Raw genomic sequence first — 16,078 nt, 5'->3', positions numbered from 1 at the left:
TAAGAATAGGGATCAGGGCAGGCACTGTAGCGCAGCGGGTTAAAGCCCTGGCCTGAAGCGCCAGCATCCCATATGGGTGCCGGTTCTTGTCCCGGCTGCTCTGCTTCCAATCCAGCTCTGTGCTATGGCCTGGGATAGCAGTAAAAGATGGCCCAAGTCCTTGGGCCCCTGCACCCACGTGGGAGACCCGGAAGAAGCTCCTGGCTCCTGGCTTCAGATGGGTGCAGCTTCGGCTGTTGCAGCCATCTGGGGAGTGAACCAACGGATGAAAGATATCTCTATCTCTACCTCTCTCTCTGTCTCTACCTGTCTTTCTGTCTCTACCTCTCTCTCTGTCTCTACCTCTTGCTCTGTCTCTACCTCTCTGTAACTCTGTCTTTCAAGTAAATAAAAGAAATCTTTAAAAAAAAAAAAAGAATAGGGGTCAAGGGACTGGCACTGTAGGGTAGCAGGAAAAGCTGCCTTTACATATGGGCTGCTCCACTTCCCATCCAGCTCCCTTCTGATGAACCTGGGAAAGCAGAGGGGGATGGCCAAAGTGCTTGGGCCCCTGCCTCCATGTGGAAGACCTAGAAGAAGCTCCTGGCTCCTGGCTATGGCCAGGCCAAGCTCTGGCTGTTGCGACCATTTGGGGAGTGAACTAGCAGATGGAAGATTTCTCTTTCTGTCTCTGCTTCTCTCTGTGTGTAATTTTGCCTTTCAAATAAATAAATGAACAAATAAATTTTAAAAACATTAGGAGTTTAATGAATAAAGTAGTAAGAAAAAGTCTTAAATGAGCAACAGAGCAAAGAAAGTGGCTGGGGAAGCAGAGAACAAAGGAATACACCAATGAGTGGCTGGCTATGGTCATAAAGTGTGGATCTTGGATGGGTACTGTCTGCACCTCCCATGGATATCTTCTTGGTCTAAGGTTCTCAGGCAAATGCTATCTCTCCCCAGAGTCTGTTTATGCAGGTTCCAGAAATGCTCAGGCTATGGTCTCCCATAGGGACAGTCTTCCAGTGACTTAAAGATAGTTTATATCTCTTTAATTAAGAGACATTGTGTTAGTTTACCACTGCTGCTACAAATATATATCTTGAAACAACACAGATTTATTTACTTATATTTCTGGATGTTAAAAGCTTAAGATCTGTCCACAGGTTGCATTTACACCAGAGGTTCTAAGAGGGAATCTATTTGCTTGCCTTTTCTGGCTTCCAGGGACCACCTACCATCCTTGGCTTGTGATCCATTCTTTCACTTTGTTTTTAAAGAATTGTTTATTTATTTATTTTTCATCTGAGAATGAGTAACCGAGTGAGCTTTTCATTCACTGATTCACTACTAAATTCCCACAATGTCCAGGACTAGGCCAAGCCAAAGGAAGGAGCCTGGAACTCCATCCAGGTCTCCCACGTGGGTAACAGGTGTCCAAGCACCTGAACCATCACCCACTGCCTCCAATGATGCCTTAATAGGAAACTGGATCAGAAGCAGAGCAGCTGGGACTTGAACCGGCTCTCCAATACAGAATAGGAGCATTATAAGTGGTGGCAAGCCACAGTGCTGCCCTCTGTTCCTTCATTCTAAAGCCAACACTACAGCATTTCAAATATCTGCTCTATGCTTCTGTCATCACATTGCATTCTCGTTGTCTATGGCCCTCCTGTCTCCCTCTCATAAGGATGCTTGTGAATACACTGAGTCCTTGTGGAAATCCAGGGTAATATCTCTGTCTCTCAAGGGCCTTACCTTAGCCATATCTTCAAATTCCTTTTAGGGGCCAGCACTTTGGCATAGTGGGTAAAGCCGCCACCTGCAGTGCCAGCCCCTCCTCTTTTAATATTTAGCATATTTCCTGACAATCTCTTCCAAAATGTGTTTGCATGCATGTTTTTCTTTTTTCTCTTTCTTTTCTTTATTTTTTCTTTTCTTCTCCTTGCAATATGTGCAGTCCTAAGAATTTAGTATTCATGGTGGGGGGCCGGTGCTGTGGCATAGTGGGTAAAGCCATCACCTGCAATGCTGGCATCCCATATGAGCACCAGTTCGAGTTCTGGCTACTCCACTTCTGATCCAGCTCTCTGCTATGGCATGGAAAAGCAGTGGAAGATGGCTCAAAGCCTTGGCCCCCTGTACCTACATGGGAAATGCAGAAGAAGCTCCTGGCTCCTGCCTTTGGATCAGCTCAGCTGTGGCCATTGTGGCTATTTGGGGAGTGAACCAGTGGATGGAAGACTCTCTACCTCTGCCTCTCTGTAACTCTGCCTTTCAAATAAATAAAGTTAAAAATTCATGGTGGCAAAATGTTTCCATCCCTAGTGGGAAAATGGCCACAGAGTTCATTAGTGGAGAAAGAAGAAATGGGAATCTGGAGCCAGCACTGTGGCTCACTTGGTTAATCCTCCGCCTGCGGCGCCAGCATCCCATATGGGCACCAGGTTCTAGTCCCGGTTGCTCCTCTTCCAGTCCAGCTCTCTGCTGTGGCCCAAGAGTGCAGTGGAGGATGGCCCAACTCTTTGAGCCCCTGCACCCACATGGGAGACCAGGAGGAAGCACCTGGCTCCTGGCTTCAGATCGGCGCAGCGCGCTGACCATAGTGGTCATTTGGGGGGTGAACCAACGGAAGGAAGACCTTGCTCTCTGTCTCTCTCTCTCTCTCTCTCTCTCTCTCTCTCTAATTCTATCTGTCAAATAATAAAGAAAAAAAACTGTCAAAAAAAAAAAAAGAAATGGGAATCTAAGCCAAAACCAATTTTCTGTATTTTTTTAAATATTTACTTTCTTTAAAAATGAGAGTTACAGAGAGAGAAGGAGAGACACACACACACAGAATCAGAGAGAGAGAGAGAGAAAGAGGGCTTCCATCCATTGATTCACTCCCCAGATGGCCACAATGGCCAGCATTGGACAAGGCCAATGCCAGGACCCAGGAGCTTCCTCCGAGTCTCCCATGGGGGTGGCAGGAGCCCAAACACTTGAGCCATCTTACGCTGCTTTCCCAGGCCATTAGCATGGAGCTGGATCTAAAGCGGAGTAGTCAAGAAATGAACTGGTACCCATGTGGGATGCTGGCATCACAGGCTATGGTTTTGTTCTCTACACCACTGTGGGGAAATTAGGTACAGGAGGCAATTCAAAGATGGCTCCTGCAGGGAAATTAGGCACACATGGCAATTCAAAGATGGTGCCCAAAGGAAGTAATGTGGGTGGTACCCAAAGTCATTTACCACCAAAGCTGATTGGCCACACAGCCTCAGGGGAGGTGACAACAACTGATGATGAGTGTAAAGACATATGGCTGGTCCTGTAAAAAGTCGCCCCGTAAAATGACCTTTTAAGTAATTGGTTGGTCCTTATGCCCTGCCCCAGTAATCCTGCGGTCTTGTGCTTTAAAAGGCTTTGCTCCACGTGCAATAAACCGAGTTCTTGCCAGCTTGACTTGACTCCCCGCTGCGTCTGACCGTCTCAGGGATTGGGAGGCTGGGGAACGGGCGAGCGGCGCACTTACCTTTCTTCGGAACCAATCCATCCACATTCAGGTGGGCTAAGACCCTGCACACCACCATGCCAGCCCCAGCTAATTCTGATTCTACTGGAAGAACCGATGTGCCTGGCTTCCCAGTCCAGAGAGAGCAGGAGCCCAGCTGAGTAAATCCCAATAATACCTGGCTGGCACCTCAGAGGACCAACACCCAATCACCAGTGGGGAAAGCAGGAGGAAGGTGTTCAACACGGGCTGAGGAAGAAGCCGACAAGGAGGTACAGAAAATTAAAACAGTCTCATCCCGGGGCACCCTCAAAGAACATCGAGTCTTTCTCCTCCCTTCACCACACTCCTCTCATCACAGAAAAAGGAGTTGTCGGTGCTGTAACATTTGAACACCTGAAACCTTGGTTTAAAACAGTCCTAGGCTTTAAGTCCATGTTCAAATTCCACTCATGTCTTCAACCTCTGCAGAGTGGATTTACCACTACTCTTAACCTGTTTCCTCAACCGTAAAATGGAATTAATAATATATTTATGGGATTAAATTAGCCAATGATGTAAAACCCAGCCCCCAGTTAAATGGTTAGAATGGTCGTCCAATATATTGGCTGCCCAGTCTTTCTTGGGTTGTTTATTCCACATTCTATTTTCACTGAACTTCCCCCCCCCCCATATTTATTTGTTTATGGGAGGAATGTCATTTCAAAATCCATTTTGAAATCTATGCCTGGAGCCAGCACTGTAGATTAGCGGGTAAGGCTGCCGCCTGCAGTGCCAGCATCCCATATGGGCGCCGGTTTATGTCTCAGTTGCTTCTTTTCAGATCCAGCTCTCTGCTATGGCCTGGGAAAGCAGTAGAAGATGGTCCAAGTCCTTGGGCCCCTGCACCCACGTGGGAGACCCAGAGAAGCTCCTGGCTCCTGACTCCTGGCTCCTGGCTCCTGGCTTCAGATCTGCGCAGCTCCTGGCCATTGCAGACAATTTGGGAGTGAACCATCGGATGGAAGTCCTCTTTCTCTCTGCCTCTCCTCTCTCTGTGTAACTCTGACTTTCAAATAGATAAGCAAATCTTTAAAAAAAAAATGAAATCTATGCCTATCTTATAATAGCTTCATATTTCCGTCTCTGATGTGTCCGTCACAGTTATTATATCTATCCATGACTTCCAGTATGGAAAATAGAGGGTTTTTTTTTATTTATTTGAAAGGTAGACTGACAAAAAAAGAGAGGGAGACAGAGAGACAGAAACAGAGGTATCTTCCATCTGCTGGTTCACTCCACAAATGACTGCAATGGCTGGGGCTGGGTCAGGCTGAATCCAGGAACTCCATCCAGGTCTCCCCTGTGGGTGGCAGGGCCATCGACTGCTGCCTTCCCTGGCACATCAGCAGGGAGCTGGATCAGATGTGGGGTAGCTGAGACTTGAACCAGCATTCTCTATGGAATGTTGGCATCACAAGCAGAAGCTTGACCTGATGTGCTACAATATTGGTCCCAGGAATAGAGTTTTAAGTATATACATAAACAAGTGAAGTAATATAGCTCACAGGCCCTTTGATAGAAGTCCATATGAGTGCAAGAAGGAAACAGATGCATAAGAGTGAATCCGGCAAGGCTTTCTAGAGGAAGTGAATCTTCAGCTGGTCCTTGAAATATTAAGGTTTCTCTGTAAGATAGCTCTGAGTTTCTATCTATTGTCTAGTGCACACTAGTTGTGGATGTGTTACCCAATCTGGCCAATGTCAGTCTCCTCAGGTATTCAACAATGTTAACAACCACTTCTATTGCACATGGGATTAAATGAGCTGATGTGTTTGAAGCCCATGGAATTAACAGTTTAAAAATACAGGCTCAGCGCTGTGGCAGAGTAGGTTAAACCTCTGCCTGTGATGCCAGCATCCCATGTGGGCACCAATTCAAGTCCTGGCTGCTCCACTTCCAATCCAGCTCCCTGCTGATAGCCTGGGAAAGCAGCAGAGGATGGACCAAGTGCTTGGGCCCCTGCACCCATATGGGAGACCCAGAAGAAGCTCCTGGTTCCTGGCTTCTGATGGGCTCAGGTCCAGCCATTGCGGCCATTTGGGGAGCCAATCGGCAGATGGAAGACCTCTCTTTCTGTCTCTCCCTCTCTTTCTGCAACTCCCTCTCAAATAAATAAATCTTAAAAAAAAATCAATACATGTGATTTCCCTTTGTGTAGCTGATGTCACCTGAATATGTTATCAGTTTCCTATAGACAAAGAGAAATATAAAGTTGTGTGGGCTGTAGGTTGACCCATGGAAATGCTGGCATGGGCAGTTTCTATGGTTACCCATAAACAATGGGTATATCATGTGCTTTAAGCCACATTTTCCCAGCTTTTTGAGAAAAGCTCAACACAAGGTTGAAATAGAAGTCTTGATAAAGATTGAGCTCCATCTTGCCAACACTGTAGACTGTCATGTAAAATGAGATTGATCTTACTATTGAGTGCCCTTTCACGATTTATTGGGTGATCCTTTTTTAACTAGTTTGCTCTGGATCTACAAATGAAATACTCAAATTTCCCAGGTCAATTCTTTGTCAGCAATGATAAGAATTTTCTTCCAAGATTTCATTTATTTATTTGAGAAGCAGAGTTACAAAGAGAAGGAGAGACAGAGAAAAAGATCTACCCACTGGTTCATTCCCCAAATAGCTGCAGCAGCCAGAGCTAGGCTGATCCAGCTCCCCTACATGGGTGCAGGGGCCCAAGGACTTGGGCCATCTTCCACTGCTTTCCAAGGCCATAGCAGAGATGCAGCCGGACATGAACCAGTGCCAGCAAGCAGAGGCATAGCCTACTACACCACGGCACTGGCCCTCAGCAATAAGAATTTCATTTCTTCACGCACAATGCCATGGAGGAAGCACTGGGAGAACTGCTCCATAGAGAAGGAAAGTTGAGGGAGTACATTAGTCTCCCAGGGCAGCCAGTGAAGTCATCTCCCCTTTCCCACAGAAGTGACCCAGGCATTGTGTCACTTTGAGCCATACTTCCTATGACTCAGGAATCAAAGCTTGATCTGTCACAGCTGCTGGGAACGTCCCTACTCCTGATTTCAGCTATAGGGATACCATCCATGTGTCCTAATCCAGCTCCAGCCTGAGTTTATCCACTTCCTGCCTTTTTTTTTTTTTTTTGAAGATTTTATTTATTTATTTGAGAGGTAGAGTTACAGAGAGTGAGAGGGAGAGACAGAGAGAAAGGTCTTTCTTCCGTTGGTTCACTCCCCAAATGGCTGCAACGGCTGAAGCTGCACCGATCCAAAGCCAAGAGCCAGGAGCTTCTTCCAGGTCTCCCATGTGGGTGAAGGGGCCCAAGCACTTGGGCCATCTTCTACTGCTTTCCCAGGCCACAGCAGAGAGCTGGATTGGAAGAGGAGCAGCCAGGCCTAGAACTGGCTCCCATACGGGATGCCGGTGCCGCAGGCGGAGGATTAACCTACTGTGCCACAGCGGTGGCCCCCACTTCCTGCCTTTCTTCCTGGAGCCAGCAAGAGTTCAAGATGGCTTGGTTCTCAACATCATCATCTGGTAGCATTTGTGATCTCCCTACCTCCGCCACCACACAAGAGAGAAGCCCTGGGGAAGACAAGGCAGCCCTTGACTTCAGTGCGCTAGCCGTCTGGCATTTACAAGGTGCTCACCAAAGCAAAGAGGCCCGGGGTTTAAGGTCAGACCAAGAGTTAGGTCATGAGCTTCTGGGAAGAAACCCCAAGCCCCTCCTCCAGGAGTGAAGCCAGGGACCTTGCTCTCCAACCAGGGCCACCCACGGCTGCTCACTTCGTGGTTTAACTTGCGGCTAAAGCATCCTGATAAAATGGGAGCTCGGCCAAACACCCCCATGCCCCCAGCCTCCAAGGATATACAACTCTAGGACGTCAACCACAAACTCCCACCATCAGTCAACATCCTTAAGCTTTAGGGAGAAAAGTCCCCTACCAGGAAGAAAGGTTGCGCCACCTCCTCTCAAAGGCCCTTGTCTCTCTGTGAAAGTGCGTTAATGAACTTTGCTTTGCCATCCCTACTTCCATCTCTGAGCCACAACTCATCACCCCCTAAGGCACATCTCAGCAGGCAGGTCACGGCAGGCGGACAGTTCTTCAGGAGTCCTAGCAAAGCGGCTCTGCCAGCTCAGCCGGTGGAAGTGGCGTCTTGGAGGACATCTAGGGTGCACTGTCCACCGTGTGAGGGGCCCCGTGAAGCACATAAACCCCGTAGCCGGGGGCATCATTTAAAGCTCAGCTGGTCCAATCACTTGCTGTGCAACCCTGGGCAGATGATTTGGCCTCTCTGCACTTCGGCCCCCTCCCGAAAACGCAAATACTAATGCTAATTTAGATTTCATAGACTGCAGATGGTCACAGGTGTCCAGCTTTGCCGCGACTCCCATAGCAGTAAGGCTGGTTCTTTACGACGAGGTTTTCCTGGGGGATGCGTCCGCGTACACAGGCTCCGTCTGGGAGGAGCGCCCGTGTCTGCCGCACAGCCTGGCCTGTCGAGGCCCAGCGCTTTGCCGGTGGCGCAGCCAGGCTCACAGCGCTGCGCGTGCGGAGCGCTGCGCGGTCTGGGTGCGCTCCGCCCGCGCGCCGGGTGCAGCGGGGCCCACGCTGCGTGGCACGCGCGCCGCTCCGTGCGGGACCGCGGCCCTGCGTGTCGCCCACGCACACCCAGACACGAGCCCCGCTTCGACGGGCGTGTCATGGCTTAAAAATAGCCGCTCATCTGGCTGCAGCAGCCCGGGCGGCGGCGGCGGCGGCGGCGGCGGCGCGGGAGACGGTCATGGCCGGGGGGCCGCCTGCGCCTGCCACCTGCCTTCGGGACTGAGACCCCGCGCAGCGCGGCGAAGAGGTAGAGGGGCTGTGGCGGGTGGTCGCCTCCCCTACCCCGGGCGGGGGCTCAGGGCTGGGGGGGCAGAAGGAGGCCGGAGCAGAAACGAGGAGCTGCGCGCTCCCCTGGCGCGTCCTCCTCCGCTCTCGGCGCCAGGCTGTCTGGGTTGGCGAGTGGGAGCCATGAACCTGTTAGAACTGCGGCCGCAGATCAGATCGGAGCCCTGAAAGCGGCCGAGGGATTGCAGAAGGCTAAGCCTGGGCTGGGGGCTATATCGCGGGACAGAGAGGGCTTCTCCAGGGTCCCACGGCTAGCTACCTACACCTGGGCTCCTTCCCGCTTCTCTTGGCTTCGTCGTCACGTAGGCAGCAGGATATTTCAAGAGGGGGGATTACTTGGGAATAAAATGCTGGGGTCTCTAGGCCCCCGGAGACAGGTGGATGATGACGGTGGTGGTGGTGGTGATGAAAAGGTTGATGAGAACGGTAAGGGTGATGGTGGTGGTGGGTGTAGTGCATACTCGGTGCCTTTCTGACCCAGCCATAGGAAGAAGAAAACAAAAAAGCTCTCTGCTCAAACACCCTAGAAACCCAGTGGTCCCTACTCGGTGTTGATCCTAAGGCCCCCTGCAACTGCTTGGTCTCTCCCTGCCCTGAGGAAGGGGGTGCTGGGCCCTGGTGACAGTGGTCAAAGATGGTCTCTCACGGAGGACATTAGACAGAGGTCCCTGGGCAGAAGGGGAGGCATTCTGCAGGCTGGCCCGCCCTACCCAATAGGCAGAAGCAGAGGTGAGAGAGAAGGCGTCCAGGGAAAGAGAGCTTGGCCCGGTTGCCCCTCTGCCTGAAGCTCCCAGGGCAAGTCTAAAAGGCTGACCCTTCCCAGCTCTGCAGGGCACAGCTCTCCTTGCTCAAGGGCTCCTGGCCTAAGGCAGCCTGAAGCTCACCTGCTAAACCTCTATTGCAATACAGATGCTGCTTAGGCGTCTCTGAGTCCCTGGGCCTCCTGGCAGGTGCCTGATTTTCCCTTTTCTTCCTGCCCTCCAGGTCCCTACCCTCAGTCTCCCCAGCCCCACTTCCCTACACACACACACATACACACACACACAGCCACACATTCCAGCCCCGCTTCAACCCAGAATTCTCACATGAGGGATGAGGTTTGATCAACAGTGTCCTTATGCTGGATCCAAAGATCCTGGTTTGCCTGTTGCACCCAGGGATTAGCATCTTCGTCCACTAGCTCTTGCATTCAGCAGGTAGCTTCCCAAAACTTACTCTCCCTCTCTCTTGCTCACCCCACACACACACACTTCCCATGATAGGATTATCTCTGAGACTGTGGCCGACAGGAATGGGTTAAGGCAGCTCATCTCTCTGGCACCCAGGAGGCAGGCCTGGCATATGTCATGGCCCCAGCTGCTGTTATCTTCCTGCTAATTCTCTCTGGATGGGTTCAGAGCGTGTTCCAGCCCCATCCCAGATCCCTAGGCTCTCTGCCGACAGCCCCAGGCAGAGGATACCCAGATCGGGCTGGCAGGAGCCCCAGCAGTGTGTCTGGCCACCCAAATGCCAAGTGTGGTGTGTGTGTGTGTGTGTGTGTGTGCAGCAGGGCGTGGGGAGGTGGAGCAGAAACCCAGCAGCTGGGCAGCTCCCTCTTCCCGTAAACAAGGACATGTGACGCTCCCACCTCCTTGCCTGGCCGAGCCAGAGCCAAAGAGCGGGAGTGAGAGAAGCTGCCTTTGCTGGAAGGAAAAGCCAGTCCTGGAGGCCCCCACCAGAGCCGCACTTACCCTGCTCCCCAGGGCCCAGCCCAGTTGGCAGGAAGGGAGGCGGCTGCAAGACGCGCTCAAGTGTGTCTCGCGCCCCTTCCTCTTCCAGCCTCTTTCCGGTCATCACGCAGCCACCCCTGCAGCTTCCGAGGTTCCTGCCTCCTGTAAGATGTGCCCTGGTAACTGGCTCTGGGCATCCATGACTTTCATGGCCCGCTTCTCCCGGAGCGGCTCAAGGACTCCTGTCCGCACCAGAGGGAGCCTGGAGGAGATGCCAGCCGTTCAGCATCCATTCCTCAACGTCTTCGAGCTGGAGCGGCTCCTCTACACGGGCAAGACAGCCTGCAACCACGCCGATGAGGTCTGGCCGGGCCTCTACCTCGGAGACCAGTACGTATGGGGTAGACTGGGACCACGGCTGAGTGTGTGTGTGTGTGTGTGTGTGTGTGTTAGAAGAGAAGGGAGGCAGAGAGGCAGTGAGTCTTGCTGTTGGTTCCATTGTGGGGGATCGAGAGGAGGGGGCAGAATGGAGAGGCTGTAGGGTTTGGGGGAGTTTGGGCAATATTATTGAAATACCCATGTAGGGGGAAAGAAAGTTCAAGTAGTCGAGTCATCCATTTAGCAGATGTTCAGTGTTAAGGGCCAGCGTGATGTCCCAGGCCCAGGAGATGACTCCTCTGACCTTCCATCTATTATGCTGTGGCTCTGGGCAAGGCAGCCGGTGGAGCCAGGAGCTGGAGGGAGGCAGGCAACGTTGCCTGTTGAGACCCTGCAGTGCCTGCGGGATTTGGCACGTTGGGGGCTATGGAGAGAGGACCATCAGAGGAAGAACGGCCCCTCCCCTGTCCCCCGAGGGCTTCGCAGTATGCAAGGACTTTGTTCACATGCATTTTCTCTCTTAATCTTCACAACAGCTTTGTGAGGTAGGTACCACTGTCCCCAGGTTACAGATGAGGAAACTGAAGCTCAGAGAAGTTGTGACCGGTCCAAGGTCACACGGGTCGTAAGTAGCAGAGCCAGGACTTGGAGGTTCAAGTTCAGTGCTCTTTCTACTTGAGGAGTTTGCACTGGACCGAGCGTTTGCCCTGAGAGACATCTATCTACCACTCAGCTGAGGGGTACGGGCTGGTTGAACACCAGCAGAGGATATTGTAAAGTGGGGTAACTGACAAAACATGAGCATTCTGGGGAGTCGGATGTGGGATCGAGGGTTAGAGTCATGGAAACTTCAAGGTCAACAGCGACGTTAACAGTGAGCAGGCCCAACAACCCACCTGCCGTTCAGATCCCCAGGGCACCATCCATGCCTGCATGACCTCCTCTGTCTGTTTGAACACCCTGGGGGCAGCAAAATCGCTCTCTCCAGGCACTCCCACCTTTCTAAAATAAATGCCACTGCTGGTGATTCTTTGCATGAACCTGGATCTGCTTCCCAGGACCACCCATGGTTCGATCCCAGCTCTACCCTTTAGGGCCCTGCAGCCCTGGGAAAATTCCATTTGCTCTATCCGTCTGATTGCGGCTACCCTCTGCCCTTAATCTTTTCCTCCCAAGACAAAACAGCCCCAGTACTCACAGCTCCTGCCCACAGGCCCAGAGGCCTTAACTCCTTGCCCATCTCGGCTGCTCCCCTCTGGGTCCTTGCTAAGTAGAGGCCTGGAGCCAGTGACAAATGGAGGCAGACAAGGAGCGCGTCCCCTGGCTTCCCCACCCTGCCTCTAACCTCTGCTCAACGCAGGGACATGGCTAACAACCGCCGGGAGCTTCGCCGCCTGGGCATCACCCACGTCCTCAACGCCTCGCACAGCCGGTGGCGAGGCACACCGGAGGCCTACGAGGGGCTAGGCATCCGCTACCTGGGTGTGGAGGCCCACGACTCGCCAGCCTTTGATATGAGTGTCCACTTCCAGACGGCCGCTGACTTCATCCACCGGGCGCTGAGCCAGCCGGGAGGTAGGCGGGCAGAGCAGAAGGGAGGAAACAGTGATGGACGAGGAGATTGGGAGAAGCCCAGGGCTTCAAGTGAGGGGAGAGACCTTGTTTTAAAGATCTGCTTATTTACTGGAAACACAGAGTTACAGAGAAGGAGGAACAGAGAGAGATCTACCATCCACTGGGTCACTCCCCAGATGGCTGCAGTGGCCGGGGCCAAGCCAAGCCGAAGCCAGGAGCCAGGAGCTTCTTCGGGTCTCCCACGTGGGTGCAGGGGCCCAAGCACTTGGGCCAGCTTCTGCTGCTCTTCCCAGGCACATTAGCAGGGAGTTGACCCCGTATGGGACGAGGGCTTCACAGGAGGCAGCTGTACCAGCTATGTCACAACAGCAGCCCCCGTGGGGAGAGATTTTAGTGAGATGATAACATGCTTGAGACATAATGCTCAGGGAAGAAACCTGTCCCTCAGCCATTGCTTTCAAGGCAGTATATGAAAAGGCAAGGAAGAAATCATACAAAAATGTTAAGAGGGGCAAGCTGCATCTCAGCAGCAAGATTTGGAATGAAAGAGTTTTACATTTTTGGTGTCTTTACATGTTTTTCATTGATCTTTGCCTTTGAACGTGGTAAAAATGCTTTAGTGATTGGGAAAAAAAATGATGCAAATAAAAATTGATTCAGTGGCTGAGGAGAGGTTGAAGAAGGGCCGGGTTAGGCAGAGGGTGCTGTCCACTGAGGCCTTGCCCTGTGCTGAGCTTGGTTTCACAGCCGGCATGGCGCTCTGCCTTGAGCCCTTCTTGGACATGTGGGTAGTGAGCTGCTGTGTGTCCCTTCCATGTCACTCTGTACAGGCCCACATCCTCAACACCCTTCCCATCTCCACCCTCCTCCACCTGCTTTCCCCTGAACTTGTCAGCCTCTCCCTAGCCTTGTCCACGCCACCCAGAACAGCTCCCAGCGATGTCTCTGCGTCTCTCTGGCAGGGAAGATCCTGGTGCACTGCGCCGTGGGAGTGAGCAGATCTGCCACGCTGGTGCTGGCCTACCTCATGCTGTACCACCGACTCACCCTCGTGGAGGCCATCAAGAAGGTCAAGGACCACAGAGGCATCATCCCCAACCGGGGCTTCCTGCGGCAGCTCCTGGCCCTGGACCGCAGGCTGCGGCAGGGTCTGGAGGCGTGAGGGGCGTGGAGGGGAGGTGGGGCCAGGCCCATAGGTGGGTCCCTGGCTCCTAGGTGGAGAGACAAGGCCCAGATGGCAGGTGTGGGAGACCCAGGTAACCCAAGAGCATGAGAGGCCTAGACCACTGCTGCTTTTTGTGGGAAGGGCTGGGAGTCAGGCTGGGCAGTGTGGTGGGTGGGCACCCAGAAGGGGCTGAACCAGGGAAGGAGGCAGCCAGGCTGTAGGTAGAAGATGGCCCTGGGGTTCCAGCCAGGTTTCTCCCAGGGATCCTTTCCCGTCTTGTGCCCTCTCTCTGACCAAAAGGCCAGGGGCCCCTCTGTCCTGTGCAGGCGCACGGGGGTGTGATGAGCATGAATGGGATGGAGGAAAGGGGTGTGGAGAACAGAGCACAGAGACAGACGGGGAAGAGATGGTGTGAGACGCTGAGAACGCAGAGGGAGACGCCCACAGACTTGTTGCTGCAAGCACAGGAAGAGGAGCCGTGTGAGGGCTGGCGTTGTGCCTGGGAGTGCTGCTTGTGGCCAGAAAGGGGCTGGGAGTCTTCAGAGGGTCACTTGCTTACTGGACCCAGGTGTCTGGAGGAAAAATAAAGATGGTGGAAAAGAAGAGAGCTGCCTGACGTCATTGACAGTTTAGCAAAGCTCTGTGCCTCTCTCCTGGGATCCCCAGCCTTGCCAGGGGCAGCTGCAGCTCCTGCTTCCCTCCGCGCAGGGAGAAGCTTGCACCAGCCTCCAAACCGCCACGCAATCTTATGGCTCTGGTTTCACACCCCTGCTGCTAGCAAAATCTTGAGCTGTTATTTCCAGCTGATCCACCAAGGGGCAGCAGAGGGCCAGAAACTTCAGGGCACACCCTCCACCCCTCCGGCTTTGTTCATGCACTCAGCTGTGTTAAGAATTGTCATTTTATTCTTTTTAAAAAATTTATTTATTTATTTATTTATTTGAAAATCAGAGCTCCAGAGAGAGAGAGAGAAAGAAAGGTCTTCAGTCTGCTGGTTCACTGCCCAGATTGCTGCAACCACTGGAGCTAACCAGGAGCCAGGAGATTCCTCCGGGTCTCCCATATGGGTATAGGGGCCCAAGCACTTGGGTCATCTTTCACTGCTTTCCCAGGCCACAGCAAAGAGCTGGGTCAGAAGTGGAACAGCCAGGTCTTGAACTGGCGCCCACGTGGGATGCCAGCACTACAGGTGGTAGCTTTACCCTCTACGCCATGGTGCCAGCTCCGTTGTTTTATTCTAAAAACGTCATCCTGGTATCTATGCGAATTCCTCAGTCTGATAGGAATTATTTTCCAATTGTTTAATTTATTTTCATCTTAGTTAAAAGGCTAAGGGGCAGCATTGTGGCAGGGTGGGTCAAGTCACCGCCTGCAGTGCTGGCATCCCTATGGGTGCCAGTTCCAGCCCCAGCTGCTCCACTGCTGACCCGGCTCCCTGCTGATGGCAGTGGGAAGAAGACACAAGTCCTTGGGCCCCTGCATCCACGTGGGGGACCCAAAAGAAGCTCCTGGTTCCTGGCTGTTGTGGCCATTTGAGGAGTAAGTCAGCGTATAGAAGATCTCTTTCTCTGTCTCTTCTTCTCTCTCTGTAACTGATTTTCAAATAAATAAATAAATCCTTTTAAAAATAAAAGGCCAAAAGAGAGACAAGAGACCTTCAATCAGCCAGTTCACTCCCCAAATTCCTGCAACAGCCAGGGCTGAGCCAGGCTGAAGCCAGGAGCACGGAACTCCATCCAGGTTTCCCACGTGGATGCCAAAGGTCCAAGTACTTGAACCATCATCTGCTGCTTTCCAGGGCATGCATAAGCAGGAAGCTGGTCAGAAGTGGAGTAGGGGCCAGCGCTGTGACACAGTAGGTTAATCCTCTGCCTGTGGTACCAGCATCCCACATGGGCACCAGTTCAAGTCCTGGCTGCTCCTCTTCTGATCCAGCTCTCTGCTGTGGCCTGGCAAAGCAGCAGAAAATGGCTCAAGTGGTTGGACCACTGCACCCACGTGGGAGACCCGGAAGAAGCTCCTGGCTCCTGGCTTCATATCAGCCCAGCTCTGACCATTGCAACCATTTGGGGAGTGAACCAGCAGATGGAAGACCTTTCTGTCTCTCCCTCTCACTGTCTGTAATAATAGATAAAATCTTTAAAATATAATTTTTTTAAAAAGTGGAGTAGCTAGGACTCAGTCCCAAGCACTCCTGTGTGGGAAGCAGGAACCCAAGTAGCAGCTTCACTGCTATGCCAAACACCTGCCCCAGAATATTAATCTTAAATCAGCCCCAGCCTAAATGTCCTGCATGTAGGGTTTTGTGTGTTGCCTGAAGCCAAGGTATTAGGAGAAAGAAGAAGGTACGGTTGCTATCTTTTCTGCTCTTTACAAATTTGCTCCTGAGGGAAGTTACACAATCTCCCTAGTAATTTAATCAGACAATAGACTCAACAACTGGAAAGAATAACATGTTCATTCTGTTAGCCCAACTGCCGAATTGCCACCACATCGCTCCTTTTACAAAAGCGTGTCCCTGGGGCCTGCATTGTGATGCAGTGCATAAAGCCAGTGCCTGTGACACCAGCATCCCATGTGGACACCGGTTCAAGTCCTGGCTGCTCCACTTCTGATCCAGCTCCCTGTTGATGCACCTGGGAAAGCAGTGGACGACTGGTTAAGTCCTTGGGCCCCTGCCACCCACGTGGGAGACCTAGATGAAGCTTCTGGCTTCTGGTTTCAGCGGGCCCAGCCTTGGCCATTTTGGCCATCTGGGGAGTGAACCACTGGATAGAAGATTTTCTCTGTCCCTCTCTCTCTCTTTCTATACTTCGGAATTTCAAATACATAAATAAATATTTAAAAATTTTAAAAAGGGCCAGC

General features: G+C 52.1%; 1 protein-coding gene across 1 annotated transcript; it reads left to right on the top strand.

Moving 5' to 3' along the window:
• Window positions 1-8,018: 8,018 nt before the first annotated feature.
• Window positions 8,019-13,816, top strand: DUSP26 (dual specificity phosphatase 26). The gene is made up of 4 exons (XM_002709541.6): window positions 8,019-8,348; window positions 10,205-10,485; window positions 11,834-12,048; window positions 13,011-13,816. The coding sequence occupies exons 2-4, from the start codon at window positions 10,265-10,267 to the stop codon at window positions 13,208-13,210; spliced, it is 636 nt and encodes a 211-aa protein (XP_002709587.1). The 5' UTR covers window positions 8,019-8,348; window positions 10,205-10,264; the 3' UTR covers window positions 13,211-13,816.
• The last annotated feature ends 2,262 nt before the right edge of the window (window positions 13,817-16,078 follow it).

Source organism: Oryctolagus cuniculus, chromosome 2 (genome assembly GCF_051225735.1).
Source record: "Oryctolagus cuniculus isolate XC-2025 breed Fujian yellow rabbit chromosome 2, ASM5122573v1, whole genome shotgun sequence".
Taxonomy (NCBI): domain Eukaryota; kingdom Metazoa; phylum Chordata; class Mammalia; order Lagomorpha; family Leporidae; genus Oryctolagus; species Oryctolagus cuniculus.
The sequence above is the reverse complement of the archived record's forward strand: the minus strand, read 5'-3'. Positions and strand labels throughout refer to the sequence as shown.